This window comes from Suillus subaureus (genome assembly GCF_016647635.1).
Source record: "Suillus subaureus strain MN1 chromosome Unknown BJ212scaffold_12, whole genome shotgun sequence".
In the NCBI taxonomy this organism is placed as follows: domain Eukaryota; kingdom Fungi; phylum Basidiomycota; class Agaricomycetes; order Boletales; family Suillaceae; genus Suillus; species Suillus subaureus.
In genome coordinates, this window is record NW_024538568.1 from 576,087 (window position 1) to 599,650 (window position 23,564).

General features: G+C 41.5%; 6 protein-coding genes across 6 annotated transcripts; 3 read left to right on the plus strand and 3 right to left on the minus strand.

The window, feature by feature from the left end:
• Positions 1 to 183: 183 nt before the first annotated feature.
• On the plus strand, positions 184 to 1,452 carry BJ212DRAFT_1479921 (uncharacterized protein; the record flags this gene model as incomplete). The annotated part of the gene is made up of 5 exons (XM_041339973.1): positions 184 to 259; positions 284 to 567; positions 621 to 673; positions 794 to 1,121; positions 1,171 to 1,452. The coding sequence occupies 5 exons, from the start codon at positions 184 to 186 to the stop codon at positions 1,450 to 1,452; spliced, it is 1,023 nt and encodes a 340-aa protein (XP_041194155.1).
• An 8,047-nt stretch (positions 1,453 to 9,499) lies between these two features.
• On the plus strand, positions 9,500 to 10,425 carry BJ212DRAFT_1298941 (uncharacterized protein; the record flags this gene model as incomplete). Its single annotated transcript, XM_041332767.1, has 5 exons — positions 9,500 to 9,530; positions 9,621 to 9,725; positions 9,946 to 10,146; positions 10,191 to 10,289; positions 10,343 to 10,425. 5 exons carry the CDS (start codon positions 9,500 to 9,502, stop codon positions 10,423 to 10,425), a joined length of 519 nt encoding a protein of 172 aa, XP_041194156.1.
• A 4,606-nt stretch (positions 10,426 to 15,031) lies between these two features.
• On the minus strand, positions 15,032 to 15,247 carry BJ212DRAFT_1269486 (uncharacterized protein; the record flags this gene model as incomplete). The annotated part of the gene is made up of 1 exon (XM_041330812.1): positions 15,032 to 15,247. A coding segment is annotated over one exon (216 nt), but the record flags the coding sequence as incomplete, so codon positions are not given.
• Positions 15,248 to 18,143: 2,896 nt separating this feature from the next.
• On the minus strand, positions 18,144 to 18,888 carry BJ212DRAFT_1298942 (uncharacterized protein; the record flags this gene model as incomplete). The annotated part of the gene is made up of 6 exons (XM_041332768.1): positions 18,144 to 18,166; positions 18,246 to 18,383; positions 18,425 to 18,468; positions 18,531 to 18,665; positions 18,795 to 18,811; positions 18,850 to 18,888. 6 exons carry the CDS (start codon positions 18,886 to 18,888, stop codon positions 18,144 to 18,146), a joined length of 396 nt encoding a protein of 131 aa, XP_041194158.1.
• Positions 18,889 to 20,457: 1,569 nt separating this feature from the next.
• Positions 20,458 to 21,579, plus strand: BJ212DRAFT_1298943 (uncharacterized protein; the record flags this gene model as incomplete). The annotated part of the gene is made up of 4 exons (XM_041332769.1): positions 20,458 to 20,519; positions 20,628 to 20,660; positions 20,931 to 21,127; positions 21,467 to 21,579. The coding sequence occupies 4 exons, from the start codon at positions 20,458 to 20,460 to the stop codon at positions 21,577 to 21,579; spliced, it is 405 nt and encodes a 134-aa protein (XP_041194159.1).
• Positions 21,580 to 22,175: 596 nt separating this feature from the next.
• Positions 22,176 to 22,948, minus strand: BJ212DRAFT_1479925 (uncharacterized protein; the record flags this gene model as incomplete). Its single annotated transcript, XM_041339974.1, has 5 exons — positions 22,176 to 22,315; positions 22,364 to 22,405; positions 22,454 to 22,607; positions 22,656 to 22,784; positions 22,856 to 22,948. 5 exons carry the CDS (start codon positions 22,946 to 22,948, stop codon positions 22,176 to 22,178), a joined length of 558 nt encoding a protein of 185 aa, XP_041194160.1.
• Positions 22,949 to 23,564: the final 616 nt, after the last annotated feature.

A 23,564-nucleotide genomic window follows, 5' to 3' on the forward strand; every position in this document is an offset into this window, starting at 1 on the left:
GGAGGTGAGTACACATACCTGTAGTGAGTATAGGCAGACTTGGAAAATCAGTATTGAGTGCTACTGAAGGGTTGTTTTTTTTGCATTTAGGAAATTTTGTACATTCAACTTACTTTGACTTACCTTTTATCACTGTCATTTGCCACATTCCTCTTCTGTCCTTGCCTGTCATTTATATCTGCCATGGCACCTCCCCTCTCTCCTCGCTGTACACATGTCAAAAATGCCACACAACACCCTGGGCTTGTGCTTCTTGAAGGTAAACAAAAATGATGCACCCAAGCCCAGATCAAGGAGGATAAACAGCATGCCAAGGATGCACAGGACACACAGGAAGCTGATTTGCAGTGTGGAATTGATCATATTGCAAGCATTGAGGCTGTCATGGAGTTGGAGCAGGGCATCCAGGTGACTGAAAAAGTGAAGCCAGTAAAGCCTCATGCTAGGCCAGTCAAGAAAAAGACAGATAGGGTAGGTGCAGCTAGTGAACTTACCTCTGGGAGTCTGCCTGTGCCTCCAGCACTGGCTCAGAGTCAAGGTGGCATGAAGGGCCAGGATGCTGGTGATGTGGGTGAAGGAGATCTTGAAGCAGTTAGGAATGAGTTGCAAAGCTGCTGAAGAAGATCAAGAAGGTGCATGAGGCAATTGGTGCTACAATCCTTGGTAGTGATCAGTGAGTCAAAGGGACTGGTACTGACAAGAAAGGAAATCCTTTACCATCAGTGAATTTATCTTCTCACCATCATGTTAATGCTCACTGAATCCACACTGTGACCTTGATTTGGGCACTTAGTAGTAAAAAATTCGGTTTGACAGGAAAGGTCAACAACTGGTGCACTCATGTGGAACCTGAAACCAAGTCAAAAGTGTCCCCTGTTGTGAGACCTGAAACTGAACCTTCAGGTGGCTCTGTTTTGTCAGTGACAACTCTAAAGACAAGTCAGACTGTGGCAACCATGGTCTCACTTGCAAAAGACCCACCCCTTTCCTTGATAGATTTGTCAGACAATTCCATATCAGACAATGGCAAGGATGGAGGCAATGAAGAAGATGGAGATGGGGACAATGAAGACTTTGAAAAGCACCTGTCTACTAATGTAAAAGGGAAGGTGGGAATGAAGGTGAGTTGCTCATCTTTGTTTGATGCATACTCACATCAGTTTGTCTTAGTCTATCATACAGATCACTGAGAGTTCAGATGACAGATTGTCCAACATTCCCATATCCACACCATTTAATCTACTGCCGTTTAGTCAACAAGCTGACATAGTAAGATTTGCTCTGGAGCAGGCCTGGCAACCTTGTGCAGTCTTGTCCATGAAGAGAATAATTGAGGAAGCTGGGTTGATAGGCTCCTCCAAAGTGTTAAGGTCGCATGCTCAAGGGGGTTGGATCACAAGGGCTTGGCCTCAGCTTGTATGCTGTGCCCCTTTCCCGAGTATGTGCCCTTAATTTCTGGGGGCTAGAACAGTCATCCAGAGTTTCCAGGATTTAATCAGGGCAGATAATGGATGTCCAGATCTGAAACATGAGATAAACCCGATGGATGTCCAGATGTTACCTGGGCAAGCTGGATAAGACTAATCCGGACTGAAGTCCGGACTAGAAACTAACAGACAATGGACTACCTTTAAGGTAGAGTCTGAAATGTAGTCTAGGATGCAATCCTAAGACTCAGAATATGACAAGAGACTTATCTTGAGTCCGGAGGACACAGGAATGAGCAGGAACTACAGTGACTCAAAAAACTGTCCACATGTTTTTGCATTTTTTACTATTTACAATATTGTGTGAGAATACATAAAGACCTCAGTGAGATGCTAATACCATATTGTAGTGCTGCTTCAGGGCTTTGAATTGAGCACCACATCGTGAGAATCAGAGGAGATATGGTGGAGATACAAGGCTTACAAAATCATGACTCATGTGGACAGTTTTTTGAGCACATATTAAAACTATATAAATCATCATTTATGACACCATAACAATCATGCCACCATTAAATAAATTATAAAGTGGTGTCATTATGTCATTTTAAAACCATATCTAACTATACAAACCAAAAATTTCCATATGTCATGGTTATATTCACCATGAAAGCCACCCCCCCTGCTCAAAGGGATAATATCCTCTCTCTTTCCTATTCTGGCCTCTCTGCTTGTCAAATTTCCTCTAGAACTGGAGTATCCAAGTCCACTGTGGCCAAGTTCATCAAAGAAAGTCACAGACAAGGAAAACCTCTGTGAAGGGTGTCCATCCAAGCTCACCTCTACTGATAGGAGGGCTATTATTCAACATATCACTACAGGAAAGGCTGATAATGCTGTCCAGGTCACCTATTACATCAATTCCACCATCACATTCCCTGTCTCTTCACACACTGTGAGAAACATTCTCAAGACAGCTCATCTCAGGTCAGTAGCAAGGAAGAAAAGACTTTCCTCTCTATCACACATAAACAGAGATGACTAACCTTTGCCTTAGCCCATCAGAATTGGATTACACAGACTGGAAGCATGTTATATGATCATATAAGACCACAATAAATAGGATTGGGTCAGATGGCAAGGTATATATGTGAAACAAGAAGGGTGCTAGTCCTCTCTGCATATGTGTGATAGAGAGGAGAGCCTTTTCTTCCTTGCTACTGACCTGAGATGAGCTGTCTTGAGAATGTTTCTCACAGTGTGTGAAGAGACAGGGAATGTGATGGTGGAATTGATGTAATAGGTGACCTGGACAGCATTATCAGCCTTTCCTGTAGTGATATGTTGAATAATAGCCCTCCTATCAGTAGAGGTGAGCTTGGATGGACACCCTTCACAGAGGTTTTCCTTGTCTGTGTGACTTTCTTTGATGAACTTGGCCACAGTGGACTTGGATACTCCAGTTCTAGAGGAAATTTGACAAGCAGAGAGGCCAGAATAGGAAAGAGAGAGGATATTATCCCTTTGAGCAGGGGGGGTGGCTTTCATGGTGAATATAACCATGACATATGGAAATTTTTGGTTTGTATAGTTAGATATGGTTTTAAAATGACATAATGACACCACTTTATAATTTATTTAATGGTGGCATGATTGTTATGGTGTCATAAATGATGATTTATATAGTTTTAATATGTGCTCAAAAAACTGTCCACATGAGTCATGATTTTGTAAGCCTTGTATCTCCACCATATCTCCTCTGATTCTCACGATGTGGTGCTCAATTCAAAGCCCTGAAGCAGCACTACAATATGGTATTAGCATCTCACTGAGGTCTTTATGTATTCTCACACAATATTGTAAATAGTAAAAAATGCAAAAACATGTGGACAGTTTTTTGAGCCACTGTAAGATGATATTTGAACTGGAGTATTTCCGAGAGTTACAGGAGGTTTATATACTGTAGGTATCATATAGGAATCAGTCAGCAAACATAAAGGCTATGTATGAAGCTTATGCAGAGTCTATTAGTAAGTAGGATGGATCACAAATAATGAACACTGGAAATGAAATGTATGTAACTGGATCAATAATCAAAAGGGAAACATGGTTAACTGGAGTCTGGAGACAGGGGCAGTCTAAATGGGGTTGGGCGCTGATATAAGGTTTGGATTCCAGAAGGGAGATAAAGATAGATCAGATCATTTGAGATCTGGATATCCAGAGAAGCAGATTTAGAGTTGAGAGTCCAAAATGGCATATGACACATTGACAGAAATAGGTGCCAAGGCCCCAGCTTATATTGTAAGTTCTTAATTGTTGTTACTGTTATTTACCCTGATTATATCCTCATGCACAGGAGACTATTTTGGCCATGTCCAAGCCAGTCACTGAAGCTACAATGTAACTTTGAGCTGTCTCCAAGAGAAGGAGAAAGCTCAGAAACAAGGAATCTCGGTCACTAGTGCTCCTAACTCAATCTCAGTCACCAGTGCTGAGATCACCCACTGCATCTCCTGATCCTATCTCAGCCACTAGCACTACCAACCCAATCTCAGTCAATGATGCTAGAATAACTGCATCTCTCAACCCCATTTCAGTCACTAGCACTCCCAACCCAGTCTCAGTCACCAGTGTTGAGCTTATTGTATGTACATATATTTTTTCCATTCTCTTTTATTACTCTATTGTATGCTTAGGTTCTATGATATCCTTACTTGACTGTCATATCCTACAATCCAGACCCATATTCCCATGCCTTCCAAGCCTATGTCTAGACCCTAACTCATCCCAGATCCCCCTCCACTGTCTGCTTCATATCTTAGCAGGATCAGCACTGCTATGGAATTACCCCTGAGCTTTAGACCTCTGGATCTCCACTGTGAGCCTAATCTGTGCACCCCTATCCTGTCCACCATATGCACTCTTATACCAGCAAGACATCTGGACTTCACCTCATCTCAGATTCCAGACTATATCCACCTCCTCATATCCTAGTCTTGTATCCATCTCATCTTCTAGATCTCCAGATTTCCAGACCTCCAGATATTAACTGTAACTATCTCCAGACTTATTCCCACCTTCTGTCCAATATCCTGTGCCTATCTCCATTTAGACATCTTTGCCTATCTGGCTTTCAGTTATCTCTTGTTCCATCTTACTTACTAATATATTTCCACATGCTTGTACATACAGTGGCTCAAAAGTGTCCAAATGTTTATGCATTTTCAAGTAATTGGATAATAGCAAGCCAGCACCTAAGTACAATATAATGGCATAGGGAGATGTCTGAAAGCTTGATATCATAGCTATAATCTGAAATATATATCGTGGGAATTAGACCTTATATGGACAAGATATGATAATTCTAATCACATGACTCATTTGGACACTTGTTGACTTTATATCCAAATTATAAAATCAGACCATTCACACATATTATTCTTGATAGAAGTGGTACAATAATCAATATTTGGTCTGATTTTAATATCATTTGCATATATAAACCCATATAACATCATGAACTTTAACATACAGTAGCTCAAAAAGTATCCCAATGTTTGTGAAAGAAGACAAAATATAAATATCAAAATGCACCTCATCTCAGATGACAGCAGCCAGCAGATCAGTCAACAGTGTTGGGAAGTATGATGATCTCAGCATCATTGACTGAGATTGAGTTGGGAGATATGTATCCCTGTAACTCAGATGTGAAGTGTGACACTGTTTGCATCACTGAGTTGTGTGGACAACAGTGTCTTGATTTAAAGTATTATGCAGGTGCAGAGGATATGCTATCCTTATAGTAATGTCAGGAATTCCCAATCCACATATGTTGTAATGTTGGGGATTCCCAGGCTCATGTTATGAACTTGGATAGAGCATTGTTCCAATAAAGGAATCAAGATCAAGGTCAACCAAGGATAAGACCTTGTCAAGTCAATGCCTTCCTCAGGAGCAATCATCTAGACTCCTGTAGGATCTAGAGTTTCAATGGGACAATGACTAGAAGGAGCTAGAGTTTGAGTATCAAAGAGAACTGAGTAGATTCAAGTTAGAGAGAATACAAGTAGTAACTAGGGTTTATATATGTAAGGGAAGTGCGCACAGACCAAGCTAGGCAAAGGGTAACAAGTACTAAGAAGGGAAGGTTCATGAGAGAACACAGTATGAGTCAGAGATAAGGAAGTAACATGAGGAAATAGTAAGGCAAAAAGGAAGTGTTAATAGTATAGCCATTAGGCGTTCACAGTGATGATGGGAAAAAGAATAGGGTACTTGTAACAGCTCACACATATTCACTGGCTGGGAATTCTCACTTTATATATATTATAATATCAGGATTTTCCAGGCTCACACATATTCTCAGGCTAGAAATCCTAATCCACATATATTGTAATATCAGGTATTCCTAGGCTCATGCATATGAATCTCATACTGGGATTTCTTACTTTATATATGTTCTAATGTCAGGAATTTCCAATCCATATATATTCTCAGACTGGGAATTCTCACTATATGTATTCTTATGTCAGGGATTCCCAGGCTCACATACTCTCATTGTGAGAAGTCCCAATTTATATCTATCCTTATATTAGGAATTTCCAAGTTAATATTTGTGACTGTCCTTTACAAGTACCAGAATGATGTTTAATAGTCATGACAAGCTTCTTTCACACAATATTACAAGACAAATTCATACAATATCAGATGGCTCTGGGAGAACAGCAACATCACAGAATTAGTAACAAAGTTGACTAATAATCATTGTGGAGATCACAATTATAAACTCCATCTTTATTATCATCCTCACCATCCTCTTCTGCCAGGGATACCCAAACCTTGGTACAAGGCCATGATGAACCAGCAGTAGATGTAGACTCTTGGGTATATGCATACTAGTAATAAATAGAAGGTCTGGACTGAGGACAGGCATGTTGATAAGATAGGTGCATAGGTAGTGATAGGCTATAATGATGATGTAGATAGTGCTATGAATGATAACCAGTCATGGTCATGAGCAGAGGGTCTATGTGGCAAGGCAAAGACATACTATATAGCACTGCTCTATATTTGTCTGCTGACCTTGGTATTATCACTATCACTCTCATCTTATCAACACTTTCAGACAGGTGAGAATTCTGGAACCTTGTGAGATTCAGTAAGGCAGGTATAGGGTGAGTAGTTTGAGACATATGTTGGTGGTCTGAACCATGCATGATAGTAATACCTTGCTGCCATGAAGATTAATGAGGGGTGACTCTGGTAGGGATAGAATAAGGAGGTGGCAAGACCTGTTGGTAATCATGACATGGTAAAAAAGGTGACCAGGTAAGTGATGAGAAAGGCTGAGAACTCAGAGAATTGTGATGGGAACCAGCAGAATTTGATGGCTCAATATTAGCTAGAAGATTCTTCATAAATAGAATGCAATCCATTAGAGTGTGCTGGACATTACCATCTGTGTCAGTGATCAGGGGGGTGTTTAACATTGCAGAATATTTGTTGTCTATCAATTCTTTTAACTCTGTCAAAATTCCAGTGAGTCATCCCATGATATAGCTAAGTTCAATCTTACCATCTGACTAAGGCACAAGTATTAACTCTTTCTCAGGAACCTTCACTTATCTTTCCTTTTTTTAGTTCTAGGTGTTCAATATGAGTAAGTGTTATGATTAAGCTAAGTCTGTGATAAGCAAATGAAGCAAGTGAGTAATATAGAACTTGGATTGGGGCTCACACCAAGCCTGCTGTAACCAGTAAGTGTTTGATGGTGTGAGTTGACAGCAATTGATCTAGCTATCTAGGCTCTATTGATTATCAATGATTACAATGGCATGTTGTTGATCATTCTCTTCTAGAGATGTTAGCAATGATGAGCTCCAATGAAGATACTTGACAAAGAGTAAAAGCTTGCTTAGGGCTTTTGAAAAGGAATAGCTAGAATCAAGTTAGAGAATACAAGTGCTACCCAATAGATATATATATCATTGGAGGGGATAAGGGCAGGTCTGCCATATTAGCAGTAAGGGTAAAGGGGAGACAAGTCACAGTGAGTCAAAATACCAAAGTAAGTAATGAGTACTGGTCAGGTAGTAAGGGCATAGGGGAGACAAGTCACAATGAGTCAGAATACCAAAGTAAGTAAGGAGTACCAGTTAGGCAGTAAGGGCATAGGGTCGGTAAGTCATTAGACTAACCAAAAGAATGGTACCACCATCATGACAATTGGTGAAGGCAATGCAAGTAAGAAGAAATGAGAACAAGCCAGAAAATGGAATGGGTGATCACCCAAGAATAGAAGGTCCAGTGAGATGTGAGAAGTAAAGGAAAATGAATAGGGGCCAAGCTAGCAGATGTTCTTATATCAGCAAGCTTTGCATGATATTGAGTGCCCATGTAGCATTTTAAGTAGGGGCCAATAGGTGCATTTATGTCATATGCCATTCTGGACTCTTAACTCTAAATCCACTTCTCCAGATATCTGGATCCAAGATCTGGATCTCTAATGATCTGATCTATCTTTATCTCTCTTCCAGAATCCAAACCTTATATCAGCGTCCAACCCCATTTAGACTTCCTCTGTCTCCAGACCCTGGTTAACTATGTTTCCCTTCTGATTACTAATCTGTTACATACATTTCATTTCTGGTATTCATTATTGGTGATCCATCCTACTTACTAATAGACTTTGCATATGCTTTGTACATAGCCTTTGTGTTTGCTGACTGATTCCTGTATGATACCTACAGTATATAAACCTCCTGTAACTCTTGGAAATACTTCAGTTTGAATATCATCTTAGTTCCTGCTCATTTCTGTGCCCTCCAGACTTGAGTTAGTTCTCTTGTCATCATCCAAGTCTGAGGATTGTATCCTAGACTACACCTTCCGTCATACCTTAGGTTGTTCCTCTATGAGTTTCTAGCCCAACTTCATCTGGATTGTTCCTTGTCCTCAAATCTGGACCCACGGAACGTCATCTGGATGTAGCCTTACCTCCTTGTCGCACATTAACATATTGGAAAGGGCAAACAAGCTGAGGCATGTCCTTACTGGATTTAGTCTGAAATTGGAGCCTACAGGAGACACCTGCAGGCCAGTTAACAATCTGTGTTTGGTAAAGGTATAGTAAGTTGAGCATAGTCTTCCAGGGAATGTTTTTTACCTGGTGTGGAATACCAATTCCTCCCACAGCCAGCATTAATACAATAGTAGACATGGTTACCACATAACTTTCCAAACTTTTCTACCATCATTATAGGAGCTATATGGTGACTGTGGTTACAAGTTCCCTCTCCTTTCTTGCATAAGAGTTCAGGATTGAATTTTGGTGCCATGATACAAGTGAAGGACAGTAAAGAAGCAGTATCATTAATGCAATTATACCTATAATACACATTAATACAACAAAACATGTAGAGAGAAATGACAATTACTTGATGACAGTCATCAGGTAATTAATAAGTTCCTTGATATAAGTGGTGACATAATAAACACCCCTGCCACTCAGTAACCTGCTTCCTCAGTGCCTGTGTATAAGATGTCTTCTATGATTGTAAGCTGGTAGGAATGATCCTGATAATATAGCTGTTGAAAGAGAAAGGAGGCAACAGAACCTTTCAACCTTTCTGGTTTCTCACCTTTCTTACATTTTCTCACCCTCATCAACATTTTTAAAATCTAATACTATGCAATCATTGTCTAAGAATGTGGATTCAAGCTTGGAGGAGTCTAAATCCAAGCCTTGGATTGTAGACTGGTTGAAGTGGGAGATACTGGGAGGTAGCCTGTCCAACAGGTAGCAAGTTCATCTTTCATAATTTATTTTACCTCCCACTGATGTGTGTTGCAACAGGTCCAAAATAAACCATTTACAATAGATGAGCAGCGAAAGGATTGGTTCTGGGACACTTCACTAGTTCCTTGAGGAACTAAGGACAAAAGGCTCAGATGATGTGGGCATTCAGTCTGTGAATGCAAGAGGGGAAAAGGATGCTCCCCTTATAGTCTCTATAAGTCATTGGCCTGTATATTTCATTGTCTAGCTTCTAACTGGCCCCTTTAAAATCATGTCAAAGTTCTCTAAGGAAGACCAAATAAGTAAGAGAGTGTATGTATATGTGTGTATTAATTGATCAAATGAGCAAGGCCTATGAGACCTATAATTGCAGCTTGTACTGCATATGACAGCCAAAGTCAATAGCTATGGCTTCACCATTCAACTACTGAAGGTCATAGGCAACCAAGTAGCTGATTTCTATGGCCATAGTGAAGATGGGTGTAAGAGTCCCCCAGGTATGAAGCTCAGGAAACCATTTGGCATTGTCTGCAAGGATACATAGGAGGAACCCTATGACAAGTTGAGGGAAGGATATATATTACAGCTCTTACATGCCAAAGGTATTCATGACATCCTTTGGTGTCTGGATAAGAAACCAGTGATCATTCCTGATATGCCTCCCCTCCCACCTGGTGTTGAAATGACAGCTGCACCTCTATAATGAGTCAAGTATAGCACAGAAGATCATATTGGCTCTGCCACAGTGGTCTCACTTTCATAACCAGTCCACCAAATTTGTTGCCAAGCTCTTTTGGCCAGAGGAGGCACACCAGAGTGAGCCCAAGATCCTCAAAGAGGTCTATGAGATTGCACAAGACAATCTGAATGTGTTGGGTCACATTCCAGAGATGGTTCTGTGTCACAAGTTTGAAGAATGTCTATGGAAATAAGTAAAAAAGCACTAGGAATCAATGATATAGGCAGCCACACCCTATACCTTATCATGTTCAAGAAGCTTGACCCAATCATGATGTTGAGTGGGAAAGAGTTCCTTCTTGCATGGTGGGAGGCTGTCAAGTGTAAGTGTTCTGTCCTTTTCATGTTCTTTATCATCTACTTATCACTCTGACAGGTCATTATGCCCTCTGGAAGAGGGACATACATCACTGCAACATCAGCCCCAGCAATCTTATGGGATATCACTTTGATGGTTGATTTATCAGCATCCTTTATGATTTTGTCCTATCATCAATCATACAATTAATGTCTTCAATCAAACAAGATTGTCCCAGAGACTTTGAGCACACAGAAATGGTACTATTCATGTTGTTAGACCTTCTCATATCAGAAGTCATCACAGGTCAAGTTGAGCATGTGTACTGGCATGATGTTAAATCCTTCATCTGGGTCCTCACATGGATCTGTCTTCAATATAAAGGTAGTAACCTCCTCAGTAAGGACAGACCACTGGATGAATGGCTGATGGTGAATGCTCTTGGATATGCAAAAGAAAAGGCTGCCTTTATATTTCAAGGGATCTATAGCAAGAGGCTACACACACCAATATTGCATGAAGTGTCCTGGTGAGTTGCAAAGGAGTGCTTAGGGATGGTTTACAAATATGGAGGCTCATCTGATCTGGCTACAATGGATGATGAAGAGGTGTTCAAGACATGGCTCTAGGAAAAGATGCCAAAGGATATCCTTCAAGGTAATCTCTTGTCTGGCCAGTAGGGTAGGTACACTTGCAGTTGATGCAGTGTGTCTCTGAAGTGTGATGTTTTATACAATCCTGTAAATTCAGTGTCGCATGAACATCATGCTGGACTGGTGACCAGCCTGTTTATGAGGCAAGCTGTTAATAGATGGACTGGTAAAACTGAGTTTGAATTGAATGATGTGATGTTGCATAGAATAAAAAACAAACAATATAATTTCTTGCCATTGATGCAATGCACATTACACTTTCAAATGAGTCAATGGATCAATCTTCCATCATCCAAGTCATTCATAATGTCTCTCTTGATGCACTGGATTGGTTTGTATGTGATTCATGTAATCCAATAATGGCTCCCCACAGATTACATCCAAACACTCAATAGTTCAGACTGAACAGATACTAGATGCTCCATAGTGCTAGCTCAGTATACACATTTTCAAGGCAACATCTATTACTCCACAACACACACACATAAAAATCTTTAACAGTTTGATAGCCTGACATTGTGTCATATCCTGTATGCCAGACCTAGATCCCATAATATTCCTGTGCCTTCCAGGCCTATTTCCAGACCCCATATCCAACTCATTCCCAGATCCCCTTCCACTGTGTGCTCCACACCTCAGCAGGATTAGCTCTGCTATTGATTTGCCCCTGAGCTCCAGACCTCCATATTCTCACTATGAGCCTGATCCATACACCGCTATTCTGTCCACCATATGCACATTCTGTCCAGCAAGACATCTGGACTATATCCACCATCTCACATATCTCAGTCCTGTTTTTATCTTGCCTTCTGGATCCCCAGATCTCCAGACCTCTGGATATTAACTGTTACTATCTCTGGACCTATTCCCACCCTCCATCCAAGATCCTGCACCTATCCCCATTTAGGCATCTCTACCTTTCCAGTTCTTAGTTATCTCTGTTTCTGTCTTGCTGATTGATCCTTGTACTAGTTTCATCTCTAAGTTCATTTACTTATGTTCTGTCTCACTTACTAATGTGTTTCTGCATGCTCATACATAGCCTTACTCTGTTGTTTACTGATCCTCTCAGATAGCCTCTAGTATATAACCTCTGTACAACTCCAGTAGAGTCCTCAGTCTGAATATTACCTTAGACTTGCCCAATCTTCTTCTGGACTTCAGTCCATCTGAGCTTGTCCTTTTCCATAAGGCCTAAGGATGGATTCCCTAGGCCAGAATTCTGGATCTTTGGATTTGTCCCCTATGTCTCTGTCCCAAGTCTAGGGATTGCTTCCCTAGGCTGGAGTCTTGCCTTTCCAGCACTTACCCTCTTTCTAGACTTTGGTCCACTTCCTGTCTCTCCAACTCTACCTTAGGGTAGTCTACCTCTGTTTCTTTCTATATCAGACTCTGTCCAATGTAGCCCCTATTCCTTCTGGACCTCCGGATGTCCTGTCCTTCAGATGTTCTGCCCTCTGTACCTTAGGATGTCCTGTCCTCCTAACCCTTGGACATCCTGTCCTCCATACCTCCATGTCCTGTCCTGTGTACCTCCAGACATCTTGTCCTCCAGACCTTCAGTCCTCCTGTCCTCCATACTTCCAGACCTCCAGACCTCCTACCCTTCCATCCTATTTCCCATAGAGATATTACCTTGGGGTCTCTTCACTTCCTGTGCAATGGGAACTCCTCTGAGTATTTTCCATACTCCTCTGGAACTCTCCTGCACTCATCCAGAAGTCCTCCCGCACTCCACCAGAGTAGCCAGCCTCTGGAAGTCCTTCAGACTTTACCAAACTATCATTGGACTTCATCTGAAATGAAGGACACATACTTGGGTAAGGGGCACAGCATATGAGCTGAGGCCAAACCCCTCTGAGTCAGTCTCTCTCTCCCTTGAGCATGGTTCTTAACAGTGAGGATGATGGTGGTTAGAGTGAGAAGGGCAGTGACACTGCTGCATCTAGTATGTACTTAATTGTGTTGTTTGGTGTTCTGGCATATGGGATATGACATTTGGTTGCATTGTCAACAGACCAACAGATGGACAGACCCTCCTGCCAGACAGGTGGGTAGACAGATAGACCTGGTGGACTTTCAAGAATTCTGGTTTCTTGAAATTTCTGGTCTGCATTTTCAAATATATACAAAACATTTGAAAACATAGTATATTTGGACAAAAAATTTAACATTATTGTAAACTGCTATTTAGAAGACAATAGATAGAAAATCCAGTATTATTCTTGAAGGAACATGTCCAATTTTTGCATCATGTCCCATGTACAGAAAATCTTTAACACATGAATATTTTTTTTTCAATGCTTCAACAGGCAACATGAGAGGAAATTTCTATCTTCTTAATCAATTCTTTTGGATGTTTGTTGGAGGAAAATTGGAAAATGCCTGCAGTGATAGAATCTTCTTAAAAATACATATCTTCTCCATCAATGCAGTCTCCTTAGGTATGTTCCTGAGTGAGCAAAGAATAAGCACACCAATATGTGAATACATGTCAGTGATCTTGGGAAGGCAAAGGGGGCATGTAGTGATACACTCCCCATCAGATGCTGCCAATAGGTTGCTTCCCTCAATGCAAATAATGGCAAGAGAACCTGAAAATGTCAGTAGAAGTCATGATAAGAAGACATAGAACATACCATTGGACAACTGACATGGGAAGATCTTGATATCCATGGGAGTGACTGACACAATGCCCTTGAGAGGGACTTTGATCTCCACCACCTTCACCCACAAGAGCTCACATGCAGCTTGGAGTATGCATTATGAGACTTGCCAAGTGCTCTGGTCTCTGTTGATTTCCACACAAGCATAAGAAGGTAGGTTTGGGGTTAATTGGCTCAACAAGGGAACCAGGGACAGTGAGAATGATCACATGATTGGTGACAATTGATCCTGGTGTACCCTGGATAATGGAGTGGGCTTTGACATATTCCCTGTTTCATAGAAATAGTTGTTGAGACTCAGATGAAGGATGGTTTGTTGGAATTATGGTAAGGAGTTGGCCAGTTTTTTTTCACAGTCATCCCAGAAGCTTTCATCACCCCAGCATTAATTGATGCATACAACACATTGCTAAGTGTCAGCACCATAGAACAAAGTATGCTGATAGATAGAGTGTGACCTGATTGAAGAATAGTGAGGAAAATGTCTTTAATAAGGAATAAATTACTGTTAGTGATGCACCCCTATCATATCTGCATATCCGGATCTCAGATCCAATCCACATTTTATCTCCATCCAACATCCCCTCATCCAATCTATCCACTTGTCCAGTCTGGTCCACAACTCATCTGAATCCACAACCAGCACTCATCTCCTTTTGGTAATCTCCTGACTCTGGTACTTTGGTTATCTGTATATCTGCCCTGCTCACTGATCCATTGTAGGGATTTCATTTACTGTGGGCTTGTATAGGCAGATATTACTTAGTGTTATGTTTGCACTTTTGGTGCTTATGTAATCATCATAGTTTTCACCACCTACCAGTACCAGTCTGAGACTGAGAGTTATTAGCATGATTTCCTATCCTCTCTGAGCACTGAGCTTAGTCCAGAAACCCTTTAGGGTTGAATAAAAGCTAGGCATAGTACATTTGATCCAACTTTAGAAGGCTACTTTCCAGTTTTCTTCTTGTTATGTTTCCTATACCGTTACCTATGTTTCATTTCTGTTTCATTATTAGTGATCTGTTCCTACTTACCAATAGACTATCCATATACTTTGTACATAGCCCCAGACCCTGCTAATTGATCATTCTATTAGATACCTACAACATATAACCTCCTGTAAATCTCTGTAGCACCTCAGTTTGAATATCATCTTAGTTCTGCTCATTCCTGTCCTCCAGACCTGAGTACCTCTACTCTCATTACCCTCCAAGACTTAGGATTGATTCCTATAGTCTATCCACATCTACCTCTGTCTACAATAGTCCATTACTGATAGTTTCTAGTCTGGACTCATCCGGATTAGTCTTATTATCCTACATCCAGAAGTCATCCAGATCTAATATGCTACTTGTCTGACCCTCTAGACACATTAGTCTTGTCCTCCTGAAATAAGGAACAATACTTAGGTAAGGGACACAGCACACAAACTGAGACCAAAGCCCTTAGGATTCATTAGCCCTTGAGTATGACCTTAACAATCCTGCAGACATGTCAATCTGATTGTTAACTTTTGTATAGCTGGAATGTACATGTTCAAGTTGATTGAATGACTTCAAGATGAAATCTTTATTGATGACAAGATGACAGATCATCTGCTTATGGATCCATTGACCTCTGAAAAGAAGGTAGTTGTCAAGACAAATACCTGGACCTTGTGGCAATAGAGGAGCTAATGCCTCAACACAAAGGGGAGAGTGTTGGGTAGGGGGAGCATCAGAAACAGACTCTGCAGTCAAAGCCTCTTTAAAGTTAGCATCAGCTCTATATCATTGCCCTCTTGCATGTTGGCTTCTGTCTCAGTAGCATGGTCATTGAACATGATACATACAGACAGTGCTAAGGGGACAAATGCACTAGAATTCTTGTCCTCTCCCAAGACCCCCAAGTATTTGTTCAGTCCAAATGGATGTCACATATTAAGGCCTGGATCAGAGAAGAGATCATCAAATGCAAAGTTAATGGGATCAATTTGAGTTGCAGTGAGAATAGAAGTGGCCATCTCACACCCATTGCACCATGTCATTAGTAGGTGTCATATGCCATTCCAGACTCTCAACTCTAAATCTGTCATATCCCATATGCAAGACATAGATCCCATCATATTCCCATGCTTTCTGGACCTGTTTCTGGACCCCATATCTGACTCATTCCTGGATCCCCTATCCTGTCCACCCTACACACATTCTGTCCAGCAAGACATCCGGACTTTACCTCCTCTTGGATTCTGGACTACATCCACCACCTCACATATCTCAGTCCTGTTTCTGCCCTGCCTTCCAGATCCCCAAATCTCCGGACCTATTCCTGCCCTCTATCCAAGATCCTGCACCTATCCCCATTTGGGCATCTCCGCCTTTCTGGTTCTCAGTTATCTCTGTTTCCGTCTTGCTGATTGATCCTTGTACTAGTTTCATCTCCGAGTTCATTTACTTATGTTCCGTCTTACTTACCAATGTGTTTCCGCATGCTCGTACATAGCCTTACTCCTTTGCTTACTGATCCTCTTGGATATCCTCTAGTATATAACCCCTGTACAACTACAGTAGAGTCCTCAGTCTGAATATCATCTTAGTTCCTGTTCATCACCTTAGATCTGCCCAATCATCTTCTGGACTTCAGTCCATCTGAGTCTTGTCCTTTTCCATAAGGCCTAGGGAAGGATTCCCTAGGCCGGAATTCTGGACCTTCGGATTTGCCCCCTATGTCTCTGTCCCAAGTCTAGGGATTGCTTCCCTAGGCTGGAGTCTTGCCTTTCCGGCACTTACCCTCTTTCCGGACTTAGGTCCACTTCCCGTCCCTCCAACTCTACCTTAGGGTAGTCTACCTCTGTTTGCTTCTACATTGGACGAAGTCCAATGTAGCCCCTATTCCTTCCAGACCTCCGGACCTCCTGTCCTCTGTACCTCTGGACGTCCTGGTATCCTGTCCTTCAGACGTTCTGTCCTCCATACCTCCAGACCTCCTGTCCTCTGTACTCCAGACCTCCGGACCTCCTGTCCTCTGTACTCCAGACCTCCGGACCTCCTATCCGTCCATCCTGTTTTCCTGTAGAAGTATTACCTTGCAGCAGGAACTCTCCTGAGCATTTCCTGCATCCCTCCGGAACTCTCCCGTGCTCCTCCGGACGTTTCCCATGCTCCTCCAGAAGTCCTCCCGCACTCTCCACCAGAGTAGCCAGCCTCTGGAAGTCCTCCAGACTTCCTCTGAAATGAAGGGCACATACTCAGGTAAGGGGCACAGCGTATGAGCTGAGGCCAAGCCCCTCTGAGTCAGTCTCTCTCTCCTTTGAGCATGGTTCTTAACAAAATCTGCTTCTCCGGATATCTGGATCCAAGATCCGGATCTCAAATGATCTGATCTATCTTTATCTCCCTTCCAGAATCCAAACCCTATATCAGCACCCAACTCCATTTAGACTGCCCCTGTCTCTGGACTCCAGTTAACCATGTTTCCCTTTTGATTATTGATCCATTACATACATTTCATTTCCGGTGTTCATTATTTGTGATCCGTCCTACTTACTAATAGACTTTGCATATGCTTCATACATAGCCTTTATGTTTGCTGACTGATTCCTATATGATACCTACAGTATATAAACCTCCTGTAACTCTCGGAAATACTCCAGTTTGAATATCATCTTAGTTCCTGCTCATTCCTGTGTCCTCTGGACTCGAGATAAGTCTCTTGTCATATTCCAAGTCTTAGGATTGCATCCTAGACTATATTCCTGACTCTACCTTAAGGGTAGTCCATCCTCTGTTAGTTTCTAGTCCAGACTTCATCTGGATTAGTCTTATCTGCTTGCCCAAGTAATATCCAGACGTCCATTGGATTTATCTCACGTTTCAGATCCAGACATCCATTATCCACCCTAGTCAAATCCCGGAAACTCCGGACAACTGTTCTAGCCCCCGGAAATTAAGGGCACATACTCGGGAAAGGGGCACAGCGTACGAGCTGAGGCCAAGCCCTTGTGATCCGACCCCCTTGAGCACGCGACCTTAACAGTAGGTCACATCAGCCTGATATGATATCATCTTTCCACATATGCCAATTAATGTGGTCAACATGGTCAACTCATGTGCCCAAGCTAAGTCAGTGGTGACCTGGATCTAGCTCAGGGTGTCACTTGAATATACCATCAATGTCCTTGGCAGCACCCAAGCAATCTACAACCTGTGAATAAGACCATCCCAAATTATGCCTGCCTATCATGCAAGTGCACCCAAAATGAACTTCCAACCAATTGTCTCCACAATTACCAAGGAAAAAAGAGGCATATGGATCAAGGACTTGCTGCTTCACAATACAAAACATAGCATTCTTCACCATTGTCTGAGTGTCATAGTATAGTGGATAGGACATGAACAAATGTCAATGAGACTGGAAGACTGCAAAAGTGAGATGCACATAGTGGCTAAGGTGCTGTACTTGCTCTGTCAGCAAGAGGTTGACATTTGTAAATGGAACAAGAATGGACTTGATGAGACTGCAGAGAACCATGATCATTGTCAAGTCAGCATATATATTGACATCAGTAGAGATGATCATCTAACCATTATTAAGAGTAATACCTGCAGGGCAGCAAATAAGAGTACAGATACCTGAATCTAATCATTAGATTTGGATATTAATCATCCAGAAAAAACTTACACTTCAAAATATGCTTCAGATCAAAATCTAGTGTAATCTCCCCACCCCTAGTCAAAGCATTCATCCCAGGTATGTTGGTAAAAATACCATATATCTGAGAGTCTAGGGACAGGGTGTTCTTGATAAATAGCTTATAGCCTGTGGCATGTCAAGTTGTATCACCATCAGTTGCAACTAACCAGATGCACCAGACCTCTGCACTAGCACCAGAGGCATCCTAGCGCTGTATAGCATGTGTGAGGACACCCTCTGTTGGTGATAAGAAAAGAAGAGCAGAGCACACACAGTATGAGCCTTGGAGGATTAGCCTCTGGGTGAATCTTTGAGCTTCTTTCCTCTTTTATTTTTATCACATCTTCGATACCTTGTGCTGTTTCTCCACTGTTACTATTGCCGGTTGCTTCCTCCTGTCTCGGACATCTTGAAGTCTAATACTTAAAGTCTCTCCTGCACATAGTTTACCTCAGCATTGCTTGTCACAATCACTGAGGTATAAACACTCTCTTGCCACCTGTACTTAGTTCTTGCTGACATATTACCTAGACTTACCTGGTGTCTAGGTAGATCTAATTTAACATTGCTTGTTATGACTGCTGAGACTTACTTGGTGTCTAGCTTCAATCACCCTCCATGTCATGCACATCTTCTGTCTTGCATGTTGGCATCATTAGAATCAGGTAAAGCTTGTTCTCTCCAAAACACAAGCACCAGGGACTGAAACTTCCTTTCCAAAGTGGACATCTCCATTGTGAATTTTCTGGGCTATCCTGACAGCCAAGTTGTAAGTGTGAAGGACAGGGTCAACAAGGTTAGTGTGCTTCCAACATAGACTGCCTATCTTATTATGCTGACTGTAGTGCATGGCCATCTTTTCAATGGCCATTTCATCAATCATGAGACTGACCCCATGAAGTGACATGATAGCATCAGCATGAGTATTTAAGATAAGGGATTGAATTTTGTTGTTAAAGTTCTGGTCACAAATAGGGCTAATGGTAGGCATGATGGTAGTATATGTAGATCTAGCCTGAAGAGTTCAAAGAGAGGGAATGCCAAGTTTGTGGTTGAGCATGAACAAAAGCTAACAACTGCCCAATTGATAGACAAGGGCAGTGTCATATGCCATTCTGGACTTCTAACTCTAAATTCACTTCTCCAGATGTCTAGATCTGAGATCTGGATCTCTGATGATCTGATCTACCTATATATTACTTCTTGAACCCAAACCTTATATTAGCACACAACCCCCATTTAGACTTTCCCTATCTCCAGACTCTGGTTAACTATGTTTCCCTTCTGATTACTGATCTGTTATATGTGTTTCATTTCTGATATTCATTATTGGTAATCCATCCTACTTACTAATAGACTTTGCATATGCTATGTACATAGCCTTGTGTTCTGCTAACTGATTTCTATATGATACCTACAGTATATAAACCTCCTATAACTCTCAGAAATACTTCAGTTCAAATATCATCTTAGTTCCTGCTCATTCTTGCATCCTCCAGACTTGAGCTAAGTCTCTTGTCATATCTGAGTCTTAGGATTGTATCCTAAACTATATATCCAGCTCTACCTTAGGGTAGTCCATCCCCTGTCAGTTTCTAGTCCAGACTTTGTCTGGATTAGCTTTATCCACTTATCCAATTAATATCTGGATGTCCATTGGATTTATCTCATGTTTCAGGTCCAGACATCCATTATCCACCCCTGTTAAATCTGGAAAATCTGGATGACTCTCATAGCCCCCAGAAGTTAGAGGCACATACTTGGATAATGGGCACAGCATATGAGCTAAGGCCAAGCCCTTTGATCTGACCCCCCTTGTGTACACGACCTTAATACTATGTGTTTTCCACAAGGCAATCTATATGAAAAGAGAGGTAGGTGCACTCAGCACAGGGCAAACCCTGGATCAAGGTGAACTCAACACAGTGCTTTGATTGAACTCAAGGAGCACTGACTTGTGTGATGTCAATTAGGAAAGGTAGTCTGTCCATACCATCATGATATAGTTCCTAAGGTACTAACATATGGAATGGGTGAAGGTCTCCAGGCCAGACAATGAAGAGCCCTGGATAATGGTCAGGCTGAATGAGAGAAAAATTACTGTGAAGTTTATCAATCAGTTCAAAAACAGTGTCATAAACTGGGATAGTTCTAATACTAGATGACTCAATAAGAGTCAGGACCTCTAGTGAGATTCAATATGTCTCACATATGCAAGATATTCAGCTTAAGCCAAGACAAAGAGAGTGTCTTCAACTTGAAGTAAGATTCAGACAATTTAAGATTGAAGGTCTTAAGCAAAGGAAGTTCCAGGTAAAACCCAGTAAGATTAAAGCAAGGAATACAAGTGATAACTACATGCTTAAATAGTCCATATGGAGCACATGGAACAAGATGGGAAAGGTAAGTACAAAGTATGAGAATGCAATGCATAAGCAATGATGTCAAGAAAAGGACACATATACAGTTCATAAGTGGAACTGTCTAATGGTGGCAAAGAGCAGTGCATGACATAATACAAGTATCATAAGCCCAACAGTAACAAGTAAGATAGGTAAGAAAGAAAATAGGTATAGGTATACAATGATTGTAACAAACAAATGACAAGGGAGAAATGGGACTGAAAGGAAACATACATGCTTTGATCTAAGGTAAATGACAGGGAATGTGTAGTTGGTTCATTGGCTTCCTTACTCCTTCTAGCAATAGTCTGGAGGCATTTCCTACTGCCTTGATGGGCATTCACAGCATTAAAATGCCCACTGGCCCAGAGAGAAATTCCATATGGGAGGCTCGTTTGACACCAGTCCATGCAGTCTGGGTAGCAGTCTGGGTAGCAGATGCTCTATTGGTGCTGAGCACTAACACATGTGAGTATTCCACCAGCACAAAAGGCCTGGTAAAGTCCCTTGGTCATATTTCATGCCAATATTAATACAAGCTGAATTAACATTACTGTAATTGTTTTGTGCTGTAGAATACATAATGCAATGGTATAATGCAAGTCTAATGGTTTGATGTAAGTGCATGATGCTGGGACAAAAGAGAGATGTTGAGGATGCATCAATGAGACACGTTGATATTGATATCAATGTGTTGGAAATTTCTGAGTTTCATTTTAATGCCTTGTAATGCATTCTAATACCACAATGACAACCCACCCATGGCAATGGGAAAGTAATGTAAGCCCCATTTTGAAATGCTGACAGGTGCTGGTGGCAATGTGGCACCATTGCCAATGCCAATGTGGTACCTTGTGGCACCAATGACCATGCCAATGCCCATTGTAACATTAAATTTTGTATTATTACAATGGCATTAAAATAAACTTACAGTCTGTGGGAATCCCATTTATGTACCCTGGCTGGCCATTGTCATTATCCTATTATAATCTTGCCATTTATTATTATCTATTGCTTATTTTTATCTACTGTCTATGTTATCTACTATCTATGTATTTACTATTATCTAATTATCTTACTAATACACTTGTTTTATTACTTGTACTTAGGTTGATTCAAACTAGGGACTTAGACTATATACTCTATAATAACATTAGACTACAAGGGCTTTGTTATAAGGGAACCCCAACTCTATTAAAGGATCACTCTACAGCCATGATATCAATACTTCAAAGACACAGTCCTCAAAGGAGTCACAATGTGCTCCCCAGTAATTGCCCATTTATTCAGCTCAATCTCAGAACATATCTCCATGCAAGCCTCCAAATTTACCTTCAGCTTCAAATTAACCAAAGTAAACTCCATTAATGCTGTTGTCAAGTCTTTCTAGATAATCCACTCAAGCTCATCCTATCTGGTCTAATATTATATGTAGTCAAGCCTAAGTAGTGGTGTGAGCATTGTGGGTAGTATGGGTACTAGTGTTAGATACAGTGTGTCTGGCTGCTCTGCCTCCTCAATGGCCTCTTGCAGCTGCAGGTGCTGTAACAATGTTACTAACTTCATCCTCATCAGGCTCAGATGTAAGAGGACTATTAGGTCTCAGTCTCTCTCTGTTAGCCTTGGCATCAGCAACTGTCTCATCCATAATGTCCTCTATAAGTGGTTCAGGCTGCACAGTGCACACCCTGCCTTCAGTCACACCTGCTAAGGCACGATCCATAGCTGCAGTGAAATCCTCTTCATCTGACATTGAGTTAGTTGTTCTCAAACCTCTGGAGAAGACATAATTACTCAGCTTCTTCACAATGTCATGTGTGTACTCTGTGTTCCAGTTCTTGACAAGAATCTTCTTATATGAGGTGAACATATAGCTGTACTGGATCTTCATCATCTTGCCCTTGCCAGAATAGCAAAATTCCTTGTCAGCACTCAGTAGAAAAACAACCTGACAAAAACACATCAGCCAAGACTCTCTCTCCACACAAAAACTCACAACTATGCCCACCCATGCCAACAAACCAGGCATTAAAGATGTCACCTCCCACCTATTACCATTTCGCAGAGGTCCTCCTGCTTGTAGTGCAGTCAAGCCATTCCCACCCCACAGCAGTATCCACATAGCCTAAAAACATGACAGGTAAGATATGTTATATGATAAATATAAGTATTGAATTAAGAGACACAATCACACACCTTGCCAAAGAGTTCCCAATTTCCAAAGACCGTTTTCAGTGATGGATCTTCAATGAGATTTGGGAAAAGGATGGGTGGGAAAGGCTTGGGCATACACTGGGATGTAGAGGTACCGAGGAGACACTGGATCTCAGGTACACTTGCTCAGTCATATGCTATATCAGCAAAATACTGTTCAGAGAGACCAAAGATAAGTCCAGCTTTGGAGCATAGTTTCTTGATTTTGGATGCATGGCTACTGTTTGTTGCATCCTTGAACTTAAGTACTATCAGCAAGAGTTAATGAAATAAAGATGTTACTTACAACATATGCAAAGTGATTATCCACAACCAGAGGGTGTGTCATATCCCATATGCCAGACATAGATCCCATCATATTCCCACGCTTTCTGGACCTATTTCCGGACCCCATATCCGACTCATTCCTGGATCCCCTATCCTGTCCACCCTATGCACATTCCATCCAGCAGGACATCCGGACTTTACTTCCTCTCGGATTCTGGACTACATCCACCACCTCACATATCTCAGTCCTGTTTCCGCCCTGCCTTCCAGATCCCCAGATCTCCGGACCTATTCCCACCCTCCATCCGAGATCCTGCGCCTATCCCCATTTAGGCATCTCTGCCTTTCCAGTTCTCGGTTATCTCTCTCTCCATCTTGCTGGTTGATCCTTGTACTAGTTTCATCTCCGAGTTCATTTACTTAT